The sequence below is a fragment of the Colletotrichum phormii genome (genome assembly GCF_030913505.1).
Source record: "Colletotrichum phormii strain CBS 102054 chromosome Unknown BDP81scaffold_17, whole genome shotgun sequence".
Taxonomy (NCBI): domain Eukaryota; kingdom Fungi; phylum Ascomycota; class Sordariomycetes; order Glomerellales; family Glomerellaceae; genus Colletotrichum; species Colletotrichum phormii.
Genome location: NW_026851459.1, coordinates 361,451 through 382,688, shown reverse-complemented (window position 1 = coordinate 382,688; position 21,238 = coordinate 361,451). Strand labels below are relative to the sequence as shown.

Genomic DNA, 21,238 nt, shown 5'->3' with positions numbered 1-21,238 from the left:
GCAGGGCCATGTCGCAGTATCCCGTGAAGGGGGCACTATCATCTTCGTCTGATACTGTCGGCCCCGCCATTGATGCCGGTGATATAAGCCTAGCAAATGCCGATTATTGACACACGAAAGGTGGGTTCCGAGGAGTCTGTCAAGGTGAGCGAGCTTGTATTGGTAGCCAATTTGGTGAGGCGAGAAACCGGTGTCGAAAAAACAAGACCGACGCCCTCGTCGTTGTCTAATTGTAAACTCAATTTGCCGAAGCAAAATGCAGACAATGAAGCAGTGCCTGCTTATCGCGCACAGAAGGAAAAATTCCGTTCGGCATCCGGTCTAACTGGCTCGCTTCCCCAGAGTATACAACTAGGAACACCTCAAGAGAGACGAATGAGAGACCTAAATAGGAAATCAAAGTACCTGAGGCCCATCAACGGACTACTCTACATGTTCTTCGGCATGGTCAATCCGCGCGTTCCCGTCATGAATCACTCCAAGGAAGAGAACCCAGGTTATTACTTTGCCTCCTGTCAACGGATATAATCTGTCTGATGGTTTCTTTCGAGAGGGAATCCCGGCACCTAGACGTCCTTTTATATTCTTCGCGACGGCGCCACTTGTGAGAATCTGATCTTCACCATGTCCAGACCCTTGCACCATCTAGCGTACTTCCATAAACTGATTTGTACGGATATGGGAGATAGTTTACCCAGACAGATAACGCGGTGTTCAATCATTATCCGAAAGAGCGAAACACCAGCGTTGAGGATGATCGATTTCGCTGCTTCAGGAGAGACAACCTACATTAAGGGAGATATAGATCACAGCCACTAGCACACATCAATAACACTAAACCAAAAGATTAGATATACACGCGAAATAAATCCCATCCCCAAACGAAACTCAAAGCCGAATGCCCATAGATTCATCCCACAGATCTGAACTTCAACCTGAAGCTCACATAGTCGGTTGATCCGCGCTTCCTCATATCACGGGGGGACCTTGACGCTTTACATCCTGCCCTCAAGAACCAGGGCACAGCTGTTGAGTTCTGGAGAGTAACACTCTCGAAAGCTGCCAAACACCCGTGGACAGTGCGGAGTCGTGAAATCTTGAGTACATCTTCATACACACATATCTAGCCGCAGCATCGCCAACAAGACATCCCAGACGACCAGTGCAGCATCGCAAGCCGTGGAGACATGTACCACCGACAAACTTCACTCCTTCTCCTGAGACCCCAGCAGGAACACGAGACGGACTCCATCACATCACCTCACACCCGACAGATCAATCACCAACCTCACACAATGACTCTTCTCATCTTCCAAAAAGTCATTCTCCAATAAATCGTACAACTTCGTGATTAAATCGTACATGCCCGTCCCGGACAAGTTCTATGAACGACACATTTCCGTAAACACATCTTAATAATATATCTCATTTGACCCCGGGCCTCCCTCCCCCAACTTCACAAAATACACTCACCTCATTGACCTCCCACAGCGCGTCCCACCGCCCCCGCAATCTCCCCAAACAAGACGCCCTTGAACACGCTCTCGCCCATATTCTGCGTCCAGTGACCCGCCTTGGAAAGCTTCTCCTTCCAGAGCTTCTTCTGCTGCGGCGCCAGGTCCTCCCAGCTGACCGCGGGACCGTACACCTCTTCATCGTGCACGGCGGCCTGGAACCTAGGGACGGGGTCTTCTTCAATGTGCGTGGGGCTGACAACGTCCTCGCGGATGACGATCGGGTCGCCCTGCAGAGCGTGGACGTCGCCGATGAGAGAGGTGAGGAACTCGTTGGGCACGTTTGCGACGGAGCCGCGGCTGGGGAGGATGCGCGGTTGAATTGCGTCCATGGTTTCGAGGCCGAGTTGGAAGAGGATAGCCAACACGAGGACGAGGACCGTCGTGGCTGCGAGCCAGGTCTTGGACCACTTGCGGGGTTGCAGGGCAACCGCATAGCGCTGGGGTCGCGGCGGACCGCCCTTGCGGATGGGAGCGTCCCTGTCGGTGAACTTCTTCAAGAGGATGGAGTGCACGATGACGGTGTTCTTCATTGAGATACTCGCCAGCTTAATGTACTGAGGGCGGGCGGTGGTCTTGGGCGGGATGTAGTGAGAGAGGGTGACGTTTGTGATCTGCAGAGGGTGTACTTCCTTCAACGTCGTGAGCAGATCAAAGTCGACAAGCAAGTCAATGCTCGAGTGCGCATGATGCTCGAGCGTGAAGAGTGATATCGACCGATCCTGGCCAACTGCAGCGACGAGAAACTGCGCGTTGCCAATCTTAGCGCCAGGGGCTGAGGGAGGAGTGAGATTCCGCGCAGCAATGGTGGTAATTTGGTTCACCGCACGAGGCAGCTTCACCGTCGCCGCCAAGCGTCCAGGTTCGTCCTCCTTGAGCGGAAGTCGGATTCCCAAAAGAATTGCACCACCCCGCTTGGGAATGTTGGTGCCCGCCAGAACAAAATCTTTTGAGAGGTACCGGATTGACCGGAAGTTAGGCCAGGTACCGGAGCCGTCCTCCTTGATTTCGTAGGCATGGTGAGGACCGTCAATCTCAGACTCTACAACATTGATGATGAAAAGCTCGCGCTCGTCGCAGTACGCGACCTGGTACGAGTCCTCCCCAGTCTGAATGACATCCACGTCCACGGGCTCCTTGGAAACGTCCAACTGTCCGAGAATCTTGGGCTTGGTAGCATTCCCAGCCGCAATCTCAAAAATCGCAATCTGCGACTGCTTAGCCAACCCCGTCGCCACGACACCAAGCTGCTTCTCGCCATACGGCGCAGACAGCCGGAGGACGCGCTGGTACGCATCCTTGTCGATCTCGTTATGGGCAAAGATGGAGGTGCGCGACAGCTCAGCCAGGCTCACGCTAGGAGCGTTGGCGCCGGCCGAGACGCGCGCCTTGCTCTGCTCGATGCCAAAGGCGCGGAAGTGCTCGTTCTTGCCCTTCTCGACCTCGGCGGGGCTCGAGTTGATGCCGGCGTAGAGGTAGCTCGTTCTGCCCTTCTTGGGACCGGCGGCGAGGGTCATGACGCTGTCCTCATTGCGGCTGAGGTCGGCTTCGCCGCTGATGCGCAATTCTTCCTTGGCTGAGGTGTCGATTACTGTCTGCGGCGCAAAAGGTTAGTCGCACGAAAAGGCAGATGATTGTTGGGTGGGGGGAGGAAGAGCGACGGGGTTTGACGAACAATCTTGTTGGCGACACCGCTGCGGTTGGCACCACCTCCTCCGCCAATGAGAAGGCGATTCGGATCTTGGGGGTCGAATTCGCAGGCGTAGGGGAGGTAGTCGAGGGAGAGCTTCGCGGTCTCGAAGGGGGAAGCCATGGCTGACGGATCTGACGGCGGTCTTGGCGGGGGAGACGTTCCCTGCAATTGACTGGAGAATGGGTCCGAGGTATTAGGGGAAGAGGATTCGAATTTTGCTGAGTACACGTGTCAATCGTCAAAGAACCATGGCCGACTGAGATTTGATTTGCGCAACGTGTGTGTCGGAGGAAGAGCAGCGATGTTGAAGAAGGATGACGTTGGAACGAATGCGGAAGAAAGAAAAAAAGAGTTGGCCAGATGGCCTTGCCGAGTTAGTTAGGGGGGGCAACGTCAGTTTGCCTCAGCTCTGGTTCTGGTCTGGAACCTCTCCACGTGTGTTTTAGTGCAAGTAAGCTCAGCTGGAGCACGGGACAGGCAACCTAAAGCTGTCACTTCACAGCTCAGCTGGGGGAGCACAGGGAGGTTCGTTGGTCGATCTAAAGACCCTTGTTCTTCTTCCTGACTGGCTGTATTGATCATTTGTACCCATATTTTCTCTCCTTGCTCCCCAGAACCAGTTCCTCGGAGCCGCCAAGATGGATAACTTCATTTCATCGACTAGTAGTTATTTTGTCACAGTCATGTTTTTCTGCCGTCTTTTGCCGATAAAACTTTCAGTCTACATTCACATTGAGGACGTCTTAGTCAAGCTGAGCTGAACTAAGGTAAACAACGAGCATCGTATTCTTCTGTTGCTGTAACCACCACAAAGTCGGTGGATCTATAGTTCTATGGATGGAAGCATTTGCTGATAGCTTCTCTCTAAATGACTTGGTGCGCTAAGTAGGATGTGCCTATTCATCCCCAACCGAAAGCGCAAATTACCCTCGCTGGCACAGTGTGCTGGTCGCACGATTCTATCCCCTCCAAAAAGAAAAGAAAAAGCCCATCTCGTCAAGGCCCCAAGCCTCAAGCCTCTCTCTCTCTCTCTCTCTCTCTCTCTCTCTTAAAGTGCATTTCGACCGCGCTGGACTGCGAACCAGGTGTCCCGGGCCACACTCATATTGTACAACCTGCTGGGGGCAACGGGAATGTTTTCCTCACGCCTCATGTTGCCCATCTTGTTCGACTCCAGGGGGCGAATGGTCTTGCCACTGGGCGAGATTGACTGTTGATCTGGACGGCTCTGCGCCTGCTGGCCTTGTTGCCTTTGTTGAGCCTGGGAAGTTTGCTGGTGATCCAAGATGATTTGAGCACGTTCCATGACGTTGTTGTAGTGGTGAATCCGCTGCTCCCATTCACCCATCACTCTGGTACCATGGCGATTCTGCCTCGTGATTCGAATCACCTCGTTGCAGTCGTGGCAGATCTGATCCTTGAGGCTGGTATGCTCGGATGGTTCGCGATGCATGCAGCCATTTCTTGTGGATCCACGGCTCTTGATGCAGTCATAGGTGACGCACTCAACATGCTGGCACGCATAGGTGTAGAAGACCTTTTGGCACATCTTGACTGCGATGACTGGTTCACACCTGACTCGTTAGTGAATGTTTCCAAAGCACAAGGGCGAGTGAGCGATCATACCTGATCTTCTTTGATGTTGGTCCTGGTTGTATAGTAGTATATTGCTTGTAGATAGTGTATAAGCGACCGTCTTGTCGAGGTCAAAGGCGGAAGGTCCGACTCTGGTAGGTAAGTGAGGGTTGTGTCGGGAAGATCGTCAGACTAGTTTTTCAAGAGCCAAAAAGGATATTTGAAAGGGCAGTCAGTCGACTGTAGGATTGGAGGTGCCGAATTAAGAGATGCAGGCGACCATCTTCAAGGGGACGAGGGATCTGGGAGGTATCGAGGCCGTTCTTTGACTTGAGGTTGGTGTACAAGAAGAATGCTTTGGCCAAGACAGGTGCCACGCTTTCTTCCGGTGCTAGATCTGGTTGGCGGAAGGCGAGATCGAGATTTCTTTTAGGAAGCTGCCTTTCCAGACTCTACTGGAATCCCTGTAGAAGGCTCAAGTTCCCATGAGAGGATGTGCTTAGGGTAAGCAAGAGCTGTGCACCAAGAGACCGGTCAGCAAATTGTTTGGAGATGGGGAAATCTTCGTGAATATTTCGACTGCAGTTCTCAGCAAGACATGGGCAAAAGCTAGGAGTCTTCGTTGGATATTGTAATGATGAAGTGCTGGCGAAGGCAAAGGGAATCGGGGGCTGAGTTGCAACGGTGCGTGAAGGGAAGGTGAAGGTGAGGATGAAAGGGTCCGGATAGAAAGTGCGAGGACGGGGAGGACTTACCAGTATAGAAAAGGTTGAGCTTTGCTTGTTTGTCCCTGTATGCCTCCCAGAGTCAGCCACGGAATGGTCAATCGCATGAAGATTTTCAAAATCGTGAGGGAAAGTCCTGCAAGAACCTCAAATTTTCTAGAGTGATTTTGTCGGAGGGCAGGTGTTGTAGCAGTGGTTGGAGTAGGGGCGGGTTTGATACTCACTGAAAAGGGAACCGTCAGTCGAAAGAGTCGATCAGGATGATCTTCCCTGAGAGAATGTTTGATTTGTCTTCGTGACGTCTGCGATAGGAGTGAGGTCAGCGTCGTGAAGCTTACTCGCAATTCAGGTTGACTTGGCGTTGGCCCAAGCAGGTGAAGAGTATAGGATAGGTATCGTACCGGGCAGTGGAAAGAAACAGATGATGTTGGTGAGAGTAAGGGAGAAGGGAGCTAGGAGGCGGAGGAAGAGGAAGATATTTGTAGTCCTTTGTGGAGTGTGCTTGATGGAGTCATGAGCGAGGGAAGGCTCGACCAACTGGTGGGAAGAGGGAAGTTGAGAGGGAGGCGCAAGTGTACAAAAGGAAGGCGTCGAGACCCGGAGTTGGCTTCGAAAAGGGGGAAATCACCAATCCAGAATACCAGAAATGAGGCGAGATTCGAGACCGAAATGTCCGGTGTCGAGGGGTCGAAGTGGCTGGACGAGCACAGATGAACCGGCAACGCAGGTGAAGTCCACGAGGCGTGAAGAAGATAATCTTCCAATGTAGTTGAAGAAGGTAAAGACGAAGGCGAAGATGAATGACGGGTAAGAAAAAAAAAACCCCGACGAACCTCTCGCAAAAAACTGATTGTATCGTGAGAGCTTCAACCAGAAAACTAGTCGCTGTGAAGACGTCGAATCGCAGGGAGGCGTTCCAAGTTCGTTTCAAAGGACGACGCTCGAGAACCTAAATCAGGACTCCAAGTCGATGGCCCGGGATCGTTGCAAGTCGGAGTTTTGAGTAAGCATATGTTGAGCATATGTTGAGCTCGAGTCGAAGTCGGGTTGAGGAAGGATTGAGGTTCAGGTCTAGGTCAAAGTTGGAGGTCAAAGTCTCGCTCGAGATAACCACAGGTGGAATCCGTGGGAGATGAAAAGAAGAGGAGAGGAGGAGTGGTCTCTTTGAATACCGTGATCGAGGGACGTCGTTAGTCAGTCTGCCAGGTGAAGTTATCCTTGATTTCAAAAGGAGAACTCACTGGAAAGATTTCGCAGAGGAGGTAGTCGACAAGAATAGTAAACGGAGGCCAGCACTGAAGCGTAGGTAATCCCGCCAGGGTTGAATCAGATCTATAGATGAGGTGGAAAGAGGAAGGAACGACTACCTCAGCCAGCCACCTATCTCTTTCCTCCATTCATCTCAATCACCTTTCCCAAATGCAACACGCAAACACAACCAAATCTCTCACTCGTCTTTCACACACAACAATCACTTTCACATCTCTCACATAACCACAGTTCCCGCGCCGGTAAGATGATGATGTTTACTCGATTAACATTTGTATTTTCCTTCAATCACCCAAACAACTCCAAGGCAATCCGCTACTACAACTACACCCATTTCGTCAAAAGCCAAGTCAAATACCAAAACGGGGGGGGGGGACCTTAATCAATAAGAATCTTCTCCTCCAACTCCCCAAACCGCTCATAAAAGCTCTCAAACAACTTAATCGCATGCTCCACATCCGCGCTACCGCCCGTCTCGCGAATAGAATGCATACTCAACTGCGGGTTCCCCAGATCCAGCGTCCTCACGCCAAGCTTGGCGCTGAGCATGGGACCAATCGTGCTCCCGCACGGCGAGTCGTTGCGCACGACAAACAACTGCAGCGGAACGCCCGCGAGGCGCGCGCACTCCTGCAGCAGCACGATGCCGGGCGAGTTGGTCGCGTACCGCTGGTTGGCGTTGACCTTGATGACGGTGCCGCCGTTCATGGCCGGCTGGTGCGAGGACTCGTATTTACCCGCGTAGTTGGGGTGCACCGAGTGCGCCATGTCGGCCGACACGAGGAAGGAGCGCGAGAGCGTCTGCTCGTAGGCCGTCGACTCGTAGTCCCCTCCGTCGTGGGAGGATACGGCCACGTAGGACCCGTCCGAGGCCGTGTCGCGGCTGCCCGGGAGGGAGGCGAGACGGCGCAGGACGGCGGGGAGGAGGTTCGAGTTGGCGCCGTGGGCGGAAGTGGAGCCGATTTCCTCGTGGTCGAAGCAGGTGACGAGGCGGATGGTGGTGTCGTTTTCGAGGACGTCGGCGGCGCGGACCGAGGCGATGAGGCCCTCGATGGAGCAGTACGTCATGTTGAGGTTGTCGAGGCGGGCCGAGAAGATGAACTCGTCGTTGAGGCCGCCGAGGCAGGACTTTTGCACGTCGTAGAGGACGAGCTCAAAGTCGATGACGGCCTCGGGCTCGACTTCGGCGTGGGAGGCAATGACGTCGAGAATGTGAGGGTGGTGACGCTCCGTCATGGCCTTGAGCGGCTTGAAATCCTCCTCGGCCTCGTCGCCGCCCTCAGCAGTAGCAGTACGCGCGGGGATGGCGCTCCCCTTGTTCAGCTCCGCCGTGGCCAATCCGGCAATGGGGAACAGCTCATTCTCCTTGTTCGGGTCAAACGTAGAGCTCCGGTCGAGGTGAATAGCCAGCGTCGGGATGCGCAGCAGCGGCTTGTCGACCTTGATCAGCTTCTGGACAAAGTTGCCCTCGGCGTCCTTGACGAGGACGCGTCCCGCGATGCTGAGGTCGCGGTCGAACCAGCTGTGCCAGATACCGCCGCCGTAGGTCTCGACGCCGACCTGCATGAAGCCGACGTTGCTCTTCTTGGAGACGGGCTTGATGCGCAGGGTCGGGGAGTCGGTGTGGGCGCCAATCATGGCTACCGGGTTACCGGGCTTCCACTTCTTGCCGATGGCGAAGGCAACGATGGACGAGCCATTGCGGGTGAGGTAGTATTTCCCGCCCGGTCGCAGCGCAGAGTTCCACGAGTCGCGCTCCTTGATCTTCGTGAAGCCGGCCTTTTCGAGGCGGGCGGCGGCGGTCGCGCAGGCGTGGTAGGCTGCGGGTTGGGGGGAGGGACACAGTCAGCTAGGGTACCTTGCAAGACAAAACGACGTTCGCCGCGTAAACAAATTGTCAATTGTGCTTACGAGTAGGAGAGGCGTTGACAAAGTCGACAAAGTCGAGGGCGGCAGCGGGAGGAGCCATTGTGCTGGTGGACGTCGAGAATCGAGCTCGGGTCTGGAGGGGTCGTCGAAGGACGGTGACGGTGACGGTTGGGATGGCGGGGTTCTTGATTGATCTGGCAGAAGCTCGGCACAAGAAGGTCGTAGCCGATAGCATCTAGGGGTGCTAGATGAACAGATAGGAAGCTCTGCAATTGCAACTGGGAGAATATCACAGACGTTGCTTCTCTCTCTCTCTCTCTGTTTCTGTCTCGCGGATTCGTTCAGTTGTAAGGAAAGGTCACGAGGGGTGGCTATCAGGTCGCATGTCGTCAAAAGGTAACCCGACGTTGATCCGGCGCCGAAAGCTGGGATTATCTGCTTCACCTGCCGAAAAGGAATGGGAGGGACCCAGGTGCGTTAGGTAGGCATGTAGGTAGGGTGGAGCGTGTGCACCACCGGCTTCTGAGCGTTACCTTACCTAGGTTGATGGCCCATGGGAGATCGGTGGGTGGTGGCCGTGGTGGTAGTGGTGGTGGTGGTCCCCCAAAGACTTAGCTTAGGTTGGAATGATCCGTCGAAGACCGGCAAAAGCAGAGATACGTACCCATACTTATCAAAAGGCTTCAACCACCGCCAGTACCATGTATCTATACATGAGGTGCCTCACTTCAACCTACCGTCCATCCCGTGAGTCTGTATGTAAGGCAAGGTAAGTCTAATGTACTGGCGCAGCCGGGCTAAGGCGCCTCAAGCTCAAGGCAGAGGCAAGGCAAAGCCAAAGGTGTCGGTCGGGTCTGGTCAGGTTCAGCATCCATCACCTTTCTTGTTGATTGCATACGCCACCAAAGACAAAACTCCCGTGATGCAAGTTGGGTTGAGTAGATATTCGTTCGGATTAAAAAAGAAGGATGTGTCGATGGAGAGCAGAAGCAAGAGGGCTTCCGATGGTGGTCTCTGTGCGCGACTTGACGCGCGCCCTCTCTTTCTATCTCTCCTTCTCCCTCGTCTTCTTCCTCTCGTACGGATCAATACACAACCGGCACACGCACACACACACACACACACACACACAAGCATAAATCTCGAGCATAAACACTTCCCATCGCAAAATGCGCAAAAGTGCTACCAAACCTCGGCTCGGCTGGGACAGACTGCACTATCCCGCCTACAGTTGACAACAAAAAAATGCTCAGTGGCCCGCTGCCCACAATGGGGGCCCTCGTCTGCTCTTCACTAGGTGAATAGATAGGTACTCCGTAGTAGGCCAAAGGTCCTTGCCCCTGGCCTGGCAGCGACAGCGACAGTGGAGGAAACTCAGTGGCCTGTATATAGGAGACTTTGCCTACCCAGTAACAAAAAGCAGGGAAAGAAGAAAGAGAAGGACAGGACGACAGGGGGAAAAAAGGAAGAAGCACCCAGTCCAGGTTTAAGGGGGAAAAAAGAAGAAGAAGGACAAGGCAAGGCAAGGCAAGGCAAGGCAAGGCAAGGCACCCGAACCCGTACAGAGTGGCGGCAAAGTCGACGACTGCAAAAACCCATGCAACCATGTTCGATACCTGGCGTTGCAGCACGACAGATACGGAATTGACCCCCCCCCCCCCCCCCCCCAGCTCTGCAGATCCCAGGGACTTCCTTGAACACAAGCCACAGCCAGCTAGACTGACTGACCGATTGACTGACTGACTGTCCCAGCAGCGCCTTTGCAGGACTCATGGACGGGATGATGGGGACACACAGTTTGGCACCCATCAAACAAGCCGATCATGCTTTCCCGTCCGTCTCTCACACGCTCTCTCTCCATTGTGTCTCAGTGCCCCTCCTGCTGGTGGTGGTGGTGGTGCTGTTTCTCCAAACAACAAGAAACGAAAGGAGTCGAAAAAGCCACACAGCCCATTCAAGTCAGAAGAAGAACAGCAACGAGAAGAGGAGAGAGAGAAGGCTGCCAGGGCAAACACCAGATGGCTCATAGCACCATGGTGAAACTTGTCACCGGTCCTTCCCTCCACTTCCTCCCATTTCCCAACGCCTGCCACACAAGCAATTCTCACCAGCAAAAAAGACTTGGACCACTCTGAGCTCCGTACCGGTCGGGAGAGCCAAGCTCATTGGCGTGGTACCCTTTTGGGATGCCTTGCAGGCGCTTGTCTGTGCTTCCTCCCCACCTTTCCATTCCTAAGCCAGGCGGACTAGGTCGATATGAGAAGAGCTGCTGCTGCTCTGGTATCCCGTATGGATACACATTAACACAGTATGTGTTGTAGAATGACAGGCTCCCAGGGTTGTTCAATCTTCATCTCGCCAAAAAAGATAAAAGATCTCTAGCCTCTCGCGCCTCTCTGGCTGCCAACGGGAGCACGGAGGCAGCTTTTTGGCCCCCCTGAGCCTTTGCTGCCTGCCAGGCAGTTTTTGCTAGTATGGCGAAGCTGATATAAGTACCCTATTCGTGTAGGAGTTATGCGGACACCTTCGATCTCCGTCCAAGGTACAGACGATGTGTAAGAGGTCGTGTAGCCGTAGTGTATCCGTAGAGTAAATCGCACGCCACGAGACCTCCAGTCGGCTGCTCTGTCAGTCTGTCCTCACCAGAGTCCAAGACTCTCAAGTCCTGCAGCAACGTCGACGGTCGACCACCACCGCGCTCTGCTGCCCGCAGCCCGCCCCAGACCCCTGCTAAGGTCAAAACTAACGAGCAGGGGTACTCCATGACCAACGCGGACCCGGGTTTGACAAGCTGCCCTTTCTTTTTGCACAGAGCAGATGCCAGGTCCCTTCGGATCAGCAGAGTATTTATCGAGCAGGTGGTCAGTCAGCGAACGATGTGCGCCCATCAGACAACTTTGTCCGGAAACTGGGCTGTGGCTGCCAACTGCGTAGGTATGTGTTCTGGAAATGCCCATCGTGTTTCTCAAAGTGATATCCTTTGTCGGAAAGGTGACTGTCAGCCAGCCATGCATTGTGCTTTCCAAGTCCGATGGAGGCTGAACGAGAACACCCAGCCAAAGTACTTCGTAGTTATCGCACGTCGGCGCGCATGCTGATGTCGCGGATTTGGTGGAGAGTAGAGAACCGCACTCAAGGTGGCCTCTATCCGTACCGCGGTAGCGTTTGCCGCCTCTTCTTCACTCCTTCTGGAAGGGCATCGGAATCTAAGAAAAGATAGGCAGTCGAGTCCTTCGCCTGGCCCGGTATCCAGATTAGTTGCGAGGCAGGGCAGAAATCTGCATCGCCGCATCGCATCGCCCAATGTAAGATGCGCTGACCTGACATCCCATCCGACTCTTCCAGTATACACATTCGATTATCAGCTGGCAACCGTTTGCAGTTTGCTGTCAACTGGTTCTTTTTTTTTTCTTTTTTCGCCACGGGCTGGACTGCGACCCGAATGAGCCAAAGAACGGCCTCCTCCAAGGCCCGGTGGTAATCTCAAGCCACCGTCTTTTGCTGGGCAGAAAAAAGGGACTGGAGAGGAAGAAGAGAGACGGACCAAATGAGACGAAGACGCACACCTCGCCCAGTAGGTGCCGCCTACCGAGTTCGAAAGCCAATCATTGTTCGTTCTTTGGGGCGGTCCCTTTGACCAGGGGTTGGCCTTGTCGCGCTATGGACACTCGTCCCAGCGACACGCATACGCTTCCGTCACCTTCCAGTAAGATCCTCAGGGGCATGAATGCTCACTTCCTCGATGTCCCCTGCGCAACACAAGAGTGATGAAGCTCCATTTTGATAAAAGGAAAGGCTGGCGGCAGGTGTCTCTGGCCGTTCTTATTCTGGTGGTGCTTTGGTGGTGGCATATTTGACACACGCAAGCGCCAGCTTCATGTCGCGATGCGTGACGGAGGCTCATGGCATGGGATGCCCACACACGATGAGATGGGGGAGCTGGCTCCGGGACTCGAGCATTTTCCCGACCCACCACAAGGGGCAGGGGGGTCTGGCCCCCTTGCCCTTCCCGGGTCGTCGATTTGAGTGCGACGATCAGACATCTTCGACTGTATCAAAAGAGCTGCCGTCTGTTGCGCACCGTTTCCTTTGTCTAGACTCTCCAGCAGTTGCAACTTGCGAGCTGTCGCCATGTAAGCACGCAAGTAGAGACTCGCGGCTCTTTTGACCGCTGTCAAATGTAGTGCGCGATGCGTTTGTATCCTTGGCTGAGTGAGATGGTGCGATGGCAAATAGCCACATTCGTCCCCGATGCCCATCGATCCTAGCCGGGGGGTGTGTGTCGTCAGATACGGGTGGTGTCTTTGGTGACGCCATTCCCTTGCCAATCGAGCCTCTCTGCCCGGTATGACAAAGTCCAAACTCACACCATCATCGCCTCCGATGGAGCCCCCTCATTTTGGCCGCAGAGGTCGATCGACGTTGACTGGTTGCTTGTTTTTGTTTCTTTCCTGCTGCTGAGTCTTCTTGACCGTCATATCAACTGGTTTCTGTGCGTAGCTAGTTCCCGCACTGGCAGTTCGAAACTTTGGAGGGGACCCGCAGATCGTCCAAGGGAAGTGGGCTGTTGGCATCCCAAATCCTGCCCAGACACGCCAGGACGCTTCACATTGCCCTCAAGGTCCCGGGTTAGAGCATCGTTTCGACCTTGAAGAGAGAAAAGATTGGAGGCGGCGACAGAGGTGCAGAGTTTGTGCTCGAGTTCGTTAGCTGCATGACCCTCGCCCGTGCCGTTCAAGCGGGAACGAAAGCGCAAACTCTAAGCCCATACCAAGTCGCTGCTTTCGTCCATTCCAACGTGTATCTCATGTCAAAGGCCCTGCTCCTAAAGGCAGCACACATGCAAATGTGGAGGAGAGCACGGTGGCAATCCCACGACCCCGAGCGCACAACAGCAACGGTGCCATCTAGATCACCAAGACCAGAAGGGGGAAAAGGTATTCTGAGATAGAATGCGGAGGTGAATGAGGGACTCGCTCTATTACGCCTGGGATTACCGCGTGGGAGCACAACGGCGGGCAGAAGGTTGGAAGGTGGGTTGCTTTACAACCGTGCTGCGTTGACCTTGTTCGAACTTGTTTCGTCTGCTTTTTTTCCCCTTAGATGGCCTTCCATCGATGGAAAGAGATATCGTCTCACAGCGTGACAGCCCAGCGTTCGTCGCAATGCAGGTACCGTCGCCAACTCTCTCTGTACTGTGTACTCTGCCTTGGAGTGATAGACAACATCGTTCAAGCCCGGCGGCGATCCCTGCGCAGCGTCCTTCATAGAGCATGATCTCGAGTGTGCTCCTTTCTCTCTATCGCTTAGCAACCAGGCGTGTCAGGGAATCTCGAGCTGATGCGGCGTCGTGTAGTCGGTTGCTAGCCTCGCTGCCTTCGCTGCACGGTATTTATGTATTACTTCGTGTTGTTCAGCAGCTTTCACAACAGTGCTGCCTCGTTTCTCCATATGCGCGACGCTGTCTGCTTGTCAGCCACTTTGGCTGGGGAAGCGGGGTGGCCCAAGGCGTAAGGCTTTGAACCAGATACAGACGGCTGACCGCGGACACGTTCCCTTGCCGATTTGATTGCAGTTCTTTAAGAATCCGAATGGATTCTTCAACTGTGAGAAAGATATCGTCATACCAAGTTGAAGAAACTGGTTGATGCGACAGTATTCAACTCATGGTTTCGATAGCACTCTGCAATGCCGATGAGAACCCTGACGGTGATCGTTCCAGACACGGGCCAATAATGCGAAGTATCGATTCAACGTTGGCACGAACGTCGACACCAGATGTTCAGAACACTAGTCAATCCTCCGAGCTGGACCCGGACGAAAAATAGCTCGTATGTATCTCCCTGAACTGCGCCAGCTAGAGACGAGGTTTGTTCGACGACTGCCATATCTAATTGAAGCGTAGAATACGAAAAAAAAAAAAAAAAAAACCCCCCCCCCCAGATTCAGCGCAGCTTTGGTACGCACACCAGCTGCCTCGCACCATTGGAGCTGTTTACCGGATCAAGGATCTGGCTGATGGTGTTGCCGACCCCTGCTGGGCTGAGAAGACCCCGAAGATGCAGCGCCAATGGACGGGTGACGTGCTAGTGAGGCGATCGACTTGACCGAGACTGGATGTCAGCCACGCGCACGCCAGTACAAAGTAGCCTACGCCTCTTCCATCTGACGGCGCCCCCTCCCCCCCCCCCCCCCCCCCCCCCCCCGGGAGTGTCGCTAGTTCGAGCACCCACGCCATCAAATAGTGCGAGCGGCCACTTGGTGAAGGCGTTGGACGGCTGGCGGCATGGCGAGCCAGGAGGACAATCTGCCCTTCTGCCACGGCTCTTGGCCATACATATACTGGGATGCGCGATGGCGATGGCCTATGATGATAGAGCGGTGGCCCTTCAAAGCTGCGGAAGATTTCGAGTGGCCAGCGAAGAAGCTGTAAGTATGGAGACTCTCTTCAGGCTCATCAAATCGAGTAGCAACAAGGGCGAGGCGAGAAGTCGGTGCGAAAACAGAGACATGTTGAACAAAGATTGGCCCGACGGATCAAGGTCAAGCCCCCCCCCCCCCCGTCCGTTGTATGCTCGGCCGTCCACACTTGAAACAGATATGCTATTTTGGCGGCCAAGGCACCTTACGCGGCGGGCAGTGGGGCACCTGGCATACTCTGATGAAGCCTTCTCTGGATGTGTATGTGTCTGCGTCTGTGTCTCTACGCGTGCGTGAAGGCTGTCTGCTTGTCCTATCTGTCTCTCCCTCTCGACTCTTGCAGCATCACCTAGCATCTGTCATTCGGTGCAGTGCGTTTTGGGCGTGCAGCGCCGCCAGCTGGTACAAGGTGCGGCAGGTCTGCGGCACGCCTACGCCGGGTGCTGCTGCAGAGCCATTGGAAAAGAAGCAGTATAGGTGGCATGGCCCAAGGACTAGAAGAGGGACGGGGTGGGTTGGTCTGGAGTCGAGGGCCGCAAAAGGAGCCAAGCGCAGCGGGAGACGCTTTGCTTTTCTGACATGGCCGGACGATTGTTTGGCAGAAGGAGAGCCCCCTCCGAAAGCTGGTCCGTCAGCTGTCCTTCACTTCCCACCCTGCAGCTATGATGCTGACTACTCGCCCACGGCCGAGGCGGATGAGATGAGCTGCGTGGCCGAGACTTGGTTAGAGAGAGTCTCTTGATCCTGTGCGTTGGTGAAGATGAGAGCTGTTTGGCGGTCTCGATAACAAGAGTGTGCTGGTAGCCAGTCCATCAGTCCAGCAAACGGCCTCACACTCCATACATGCAGTCGAAGGCGGAAGACCACGATTGCGAATAGGGTGACGAGTTGGAACCTGTTTCTTAGTCAGGGACGGGGGCCATGTGCCAGATTCGGATCCGGAAGAAAGAAAGCTGGTGGTGGTGGTGGTGGAAGTGGTGGTTGAGTCGAGGACGGAGCTACACCGATAGTATGTGCAGCTTGACGCGGCTGGAACGAGACGAGTCTAGGGACGTAACCTTATTGCGCGCGGTTCAACCAGTCACGGTCTTCTTCTGCTCAACGGTCTGACAGTCAACCGGGAGCTCGAACGGAGAGAAGGCTTGATTTTTCGGGTGTCAAAACGGCCGAGAAACGGGAGAACATGTCTAGGCTGATGGGCTGGTTGGTTGGTCCCGTGATGATGTTGGTCTGGTAGGAGAAGCCCAAGGTTGAGGATCTATCCGCGGCCGGTATCGCTACTGGTATCCTGGTGGTGGTAGTTCACGCACACCGGGAGACGATGCAAGGCAATCCGAAAGAGAGGAAAAAAGAGAAAAGAAAACGGAGAGGAAATAGTAGAAGCACCCCTCAAAACACAAGAAAGAGACCAGCCGTTGGTCGCGCGAAGAAAGTGGAAGCGTGTGTAACCATGACTTGTCGCCGTTGCTCGCCGTTGCTGCCCACATATTCGCAGCGCAGAGTGATGTAATCAGAAGGCGGCGAGTACGAAGTAGACCTGAGCATTTTGGAGGACAAAAGGCAGGCACAAGCAAGACTCAGGACACTGGACACAGGAGTGGCAGGCACGAATGCAGTTGGGTTGGGCGGGCCACCACACTTCTTTCTCTCCCACGCAGGTTGCAACTTCTTGCTCAAGGTAAGGAAGGCAGTTGACCCCCCATCCACGATTCTCTCCCCATCCATTCAGAAGCAACGGCACGCCAAGTATCAGTCACCGGCAAGGTTAGGCAAGTACCGAATGAGACCCAGACACATCATGATTGGGCCTGACCGGGAGAGAAAGAGGAGGGGCGTGATCTGAGGTACCTTGGACAATAAGAGGGGGGAGGGGGGTGTGGGTAATGGAATCGAAGGGGAGAGAGGAGGGGAGGGGACTTTCCCTTCCTGCTGGTTCTGGGTTGGGATTTTTTTAGCTGGAGATCCTCTGCAACGACCAAGCTGCCATTCTCTCTAAGGCAAGCACGGCAAGGCAAGGTACCTTGGACACCAAGAGGTACATCCGAAATCCTAGGGACGAATGATGCGCAGATGGGAGAACTGCAACTACACCTCAGGTACCTACCTACTCACCATTCTCATCATCGTGTTCCTAATCCTCCATGGAGTTGAAGGATGTACCCAATGCAGAGAGCAATCAATCAAACAGATGCTGCCTTTATATCTTTTTCAAAAGTCTCTGACAATGATTTTTGGCAGAATGAAATTGACCATTCCCAAGGACAGAGTCTCGCTCTGTTATTTTTTTTCCTCATCTCTCCCACACAATTAAGGTAGCCTCACCTTGCCACTCCACGACGGGGGCGCAAAAGTAACCGTAGAAGCAGCTAGATTAGAACTGGCAGAAAAAAACAAAGGAGAAAAACCGCAGATCTCGTCCGTTTGATGTTCCCAAACTGCCAACACCTTGATTTTCTTTTTTAGGTTGGAGCCGGTTTAGAAGAACCTAATTAATTCAGGTCTCTGACTGATGTCCACGGGCAGCCTTTACACTTTCTCCCCCCCGCCCTGTTACCTTACCTTATCCCATCTCTACGGTCTATTTCGTACGGAGTATTCGAACGGATACCTTGCTTCAGAGCCTCTGACTCTTGACTCTCTGAAATCCAACCAACACCCGACTTGCTTGTTAGTCATCCACGGTTACCAACAAGGCGACCCAACCCTAGCAGTGACCTTATATTTCTGCTACACCTTCTGATCGCGGGGGTTCATACTGCGTGACTTGCTCACTGATCAGTGTGGTGAGGCAGGCAATCTCTCATACTTTTGTGTGACACTTGCTTGTGCTCATCTCGCGGCATTGAGAGAGACTGAAGCACCTTATTTTGGCAAGGTTTCGTAGCAAGCGTCGCGCAAGGCCCAATGGCCGGTCCCCAGTTCAGATGATTGCCAACCGTTGCCTTTGAGGTCCCTTTACTTTTCCCTCCAAATATCCAAACACTGACCCTGTTCACCCGGGCCTGCTCTGATTGTGTCGCTTCGTCAAAGTTCTTGGGTTGGGAAAACCACTCTCAGATGCAGTGCGTGGTGAGATGCACGGCCTGCGCCAACCCCAGAGTCCCCAGATGGAGGAATGAGGGTACGGACCGTCGTCGAGGAAACCCAACATGGACCATCATGGTCCCAGGGCCTGGCCGGATCCCGATCGATCATGGTGGGAAAGTTAGTCACAAATGAGAGAGTGAGAGTGAGAGGGGGAGGGTATGGGGAATTTGGCTGCCTTCTCTGCAATGAGTAATGTGTGACTCGAAGAACGACGAGACGGATCATCTATCTGCACCCTGAGATCACCAAGATTAACTTACTCGGTGAACTAGGGGAATAAGGCGAGTTGCGACATGCAAACATGGCAGATCGAAAGGGCTTCCGTGGACGGCCCCTGGTGTCCGATCATGCCCACCGGCACATTTCCCAACACCTGCTGCAGGTTAACTTACAAGACCAGATTGAAACCGTGATACTCGCCGTGGCCCGAATAACGCCCATTCTGACCCCGGTTCGGAGCGGTAGGAGCCTTGTCGTCCGGGGTTGGTTGACTATGGCAGTATCTGCCGGAGACATGGCATGTTGGACTTGGGAACAAGGTATCAGACCGATGGATTGATGTCGAGGAGGGCGTCGTCGCAGCCTCGGGTGGCTCTACTCTATTTGCTTCACTTTGTCAGTCTTGGAACTGGTCACTTGTCTGTATCAGTACGGGACAATGCTGAGGTGTGGTATGCTCGATAGACAGAGAGGGAGAGGGAGTTTGCAAAGGTGGACGATGTGGCAGTGGTGGGCACTAGCTTGACTGAAATCTGGGACTCACAGGGTGCCCGTGGCCCCGTGCATCCGCGCCCTTGTTATTTTCTCCTCCCGGCACGCATGTACTTCGTCCCGTTTCGCTGCAACGCTTTCCTCATATTGAGATGGATCGATGTGGATGAGCCTAATCCCAACGTCCATTCCTTGGTCCTGGTTCTTGCGGCTTGCCCGCCGCCTTGAACGTCCCCGTTGAACGCTCAAGTTCAACGCAACTCCATCTTGCACAATCCTTTTTTCGCCTCTGATAGAATCCGAATGACTCTTTGGAGATCTACGGATTGCCAGCAGATACACCGCCAGGTCACGTCTCCATACCGCCGCGGTCACTTGGCACAAGCTCAGGTACCTCCTCCTACCTTGTGAGAAGCAGGCCGTCACAGCTTGATAATTTTGGGTCTAGCGCCCCATGTGTGCAATTGAACTAGACAGGGATGACCCTGGAGCACTTTGTGCAGCGTGTCCAGGGAAAAAGCAGCAACTTGAGCCACGAGCCGTGAGCCTCGAGCTTTTTGAGCCTTTTCTCTCTGTCTCTCTCTCTCTCTCTCTCTTTCTCTCTCTCTCTCTCTCTCTCTCCCTTTCTCTCTTAGGTTTGGGTTTTGGTTCCTTGAGAGGGTCCCCGTTCCGTCTCTGCTAGGTGTGCCCTTCCTGACCACAAAGAGACGCGCAGACGTATACATACTCCACGGGCCAATAATGCATGGCTTTTTCCCTGCTGCAGACGCCATGTGAGGTTCTCTAGTGCGTAAAGTGCCGGGAGTCCTTGCGATCAAGATTCTCCCTCACCAATCCTTTGTAGTCTGTAGTCTGTACAGTACGGATATGCAAAGCATCAATGCAAGGGCAGATGTCCCCTGTTAAGTTGCTGTGTTTGCAGCTTCTTCTCAGTATGTACGGAGTAGGCACCTCGGCTTTGTCCCCTACACTGGAATAGGAACGCCAGTGTGACTGGGGCAAGAGGGATAAAGCAACTAGGTAACCGCTGAAATGTGAATCGGGGAATGCGTGGGCGGGAAGGCCTCGGACTTGATGACCATGTTGCTGGGACGTGGGGATCTGGGAGACAAGACGACGGGCGAATAGGAATGACAAGAGTGTGACGGTAGAATGGTTCAACTGGTAGTGGAAGCAGAAAAAGGAACAGGAATGAAAGCCAACTTGCCCACTCGGGAAGCAAGACGAGAGAGAAGGGGATAAGAAGAAATGAGGCAAAGACAAATGAGGCCCGTAATAGCAAAAAGGTAGGTAGACGGGTGGCCTGCATCTACGAATACACTCAGGTATTCCAACACTAGGCCTAGGTATCCGTTCGTACTTTGTAGAGGGGGAGGAACTCGCCAGTGGGCCAATGTCTTGCCATGGCTGGACTCGAGAGAGACATTGGATTGTGTCGACGGAAAGAGTGCTGGTTCTGCGAGGCTTCAAGAATGCGCGGCGTAACCATTGAAAGCTGGAGAAGTTGACTCCCACTCATGAGCGCCCGGCACAGAAATGGAGCGGAATGTAGAAAGGGTCTGTTGGTAACCGGTATTCGTACGAAGAATAGCCAGTAGCTGGAGCGAGATGAAGAATCGGGGACGTCGAAATTCCTCTACATTCCTCTGCCTTTTTGCATCGCGGATTGCCCGGGGCAGGTCCCTGGTAATTGGGAACAGACGAGGTGCCGTGGACGGTGGCGTAGCCGTGCCGGTCCTTACCGGCTTGCCTTGCCCTGCTCACCGGGTGATGTAAATCACTGGCGAGCTCGACGCGTGACCAGGGGTTTCGAGAGATGGCCATGGCCATGGGATTTGCTCCTCCACGATCTGCTGGCGAGGGCTCATGGTGATCGTCACGTCGCAATGTGGTCTGCCAGTGTGGTGAATTGATGGTGGATATTCGATAAGTGGCTCGTCCAGGCTGAGGAGCTGAAGGGAGATGAAGAGTAATACTCTATATTCGTAAACTAATCATGGCCGCCCCCGAAGCTGGAAACCTTTTGGAATTGCCTCTGAGGGGAGGGGAGACAGAAAGAGAGGGCCAAGGCAAGGCCAAGGCAGGGTACATCAGACATACGGGGTCCGGTATCGAGGTTGGCTCTGACCCTGGCCCCCCGGCACTGACCCCTTCGGTCTGTCTGTACTTTGTACCGTCGTCGGTTGGCACGGAGTGGAAGAAGCTCCCAAAGGTTAGATGAAGCAGATGAGGCGAGGACACCACCACACTCGCATCATGTCGTTCGTCAACCTCGTTCGTTTCCGAGGAGTTATTCTGGTATGCCTTCGAGTGTGCGGTACGTAGGTTGGGTATAAGGTACAGATGTACAGGGCAGATATCCGTAGACTGTGTAA

General features: G+C 53.9%; 5 protein-coding genes across 5 annotated transcripts; 1 reads left to right on the top strand and 4 right to left on the bottom strand.

The window, feature by feature from the left end:
• Positions 1–1,146: 1,146 nt before the first annotated feature.
• On the bottom strand, positions 1,147–3,424 carry BDP81DRAFT_68358 (uncharacterized protein). The gene is made up of 2 exons (XM_060596150.1): positions 3,190–3,424; positions 1,147–3,109 (listed from the first exon to the last, which is right to left on the bottom strand). The coding sequence occupies exons 1-2, from the start codon at positions 3,325–3,327 to the stop codon at positions 1,475–1,477; spliced, it is 1,773 nt and encodes a 590-aa protein (XP_060442189.1). The 5' UTR covers positions 3,328–3,424; the 3' UTR covers positions 1,147–1,474.
• Positions 3,425–4,173: 749 nt separating this feature from the next.
• BDP81DRAFT_68353 (uncharacterized protein) lies at positions 4,174–5,017 on the bottom strand. The gene is made up of 2 exons (XM_060596149.1): positions 4,834–5,017; positions 4,174–4,781 (listed from the first exon to the last, which is right to left on the bottom strand). Exon 2 carries the CDS (start codon positions 4,754–4,756, stop codon positions 4,256–4,258), a length of 501 nt encoding a protein of 166 aa, XP_060442188.1. The 5' UTR covers positions 4,757–4,781; positions 4,834–5,017; the 3' UTR covers positions 4,174–4,255.
• A 2,137-nt stretch (positions 5,018–7,154) lies between these two features.
• On the bottom strand, positions 7,155–8,745 carry BDP81DRAFT_326143 (aminopeptidase I zinc metalloprotease; the record flags this gene model as incomplete). The annotated part of the gene is made up of 2 exons (XM_060585038.1): positions 7,155–8,596; positions 8,688–8,745. The coding sequence occupies 2 exons, from the start codon at positions 8,743–8,745 to the stop codon at positions 7,155–7,157; spliced, it is 1,500 nt and encodes a 499-aa protein (XP_060442187.1).
• A 695-nt stretch (positions 8,746–9,440) lies between these two features.
• On the bottom strand, positions 9,441–10,284 carry BDP81DRAFT_68323 (uncharacterized protein). Its single transcript, XM_060596148.1, has one exon. It carries the CDS (start codon positions 10,250–10,252, stop codon positions 9,731–9,733), a length of 522 nt encoding a protein of 173 aa, XP_060442186.1. The 5' UTR covers positions 10,253–10,284; the 3' UTR covers positions 9,441–9,730.
• A 6,790-nt stretch (positions 10,285–17,074) lies between these two features.
• On the top strand, positions 17,075–17,475 carry BDP81DRAFT_68284 (uncharacterized protein). Its single transcript, XM_060596147.1, has one exon. It carries the CDS (start codon positions 17,125–17,127, stop codon positions 17,374–17,376), a length of 252 nt encoding a protein of 83 aa, XP_060442185.1. The 5' UTR covers positions 17,075–17,124; the 3' UTR covers positions 17,377–17,475.
• The last annotated feature ends 3,763 nt before the right edge of the window (positions 17,476–21,238 follow it).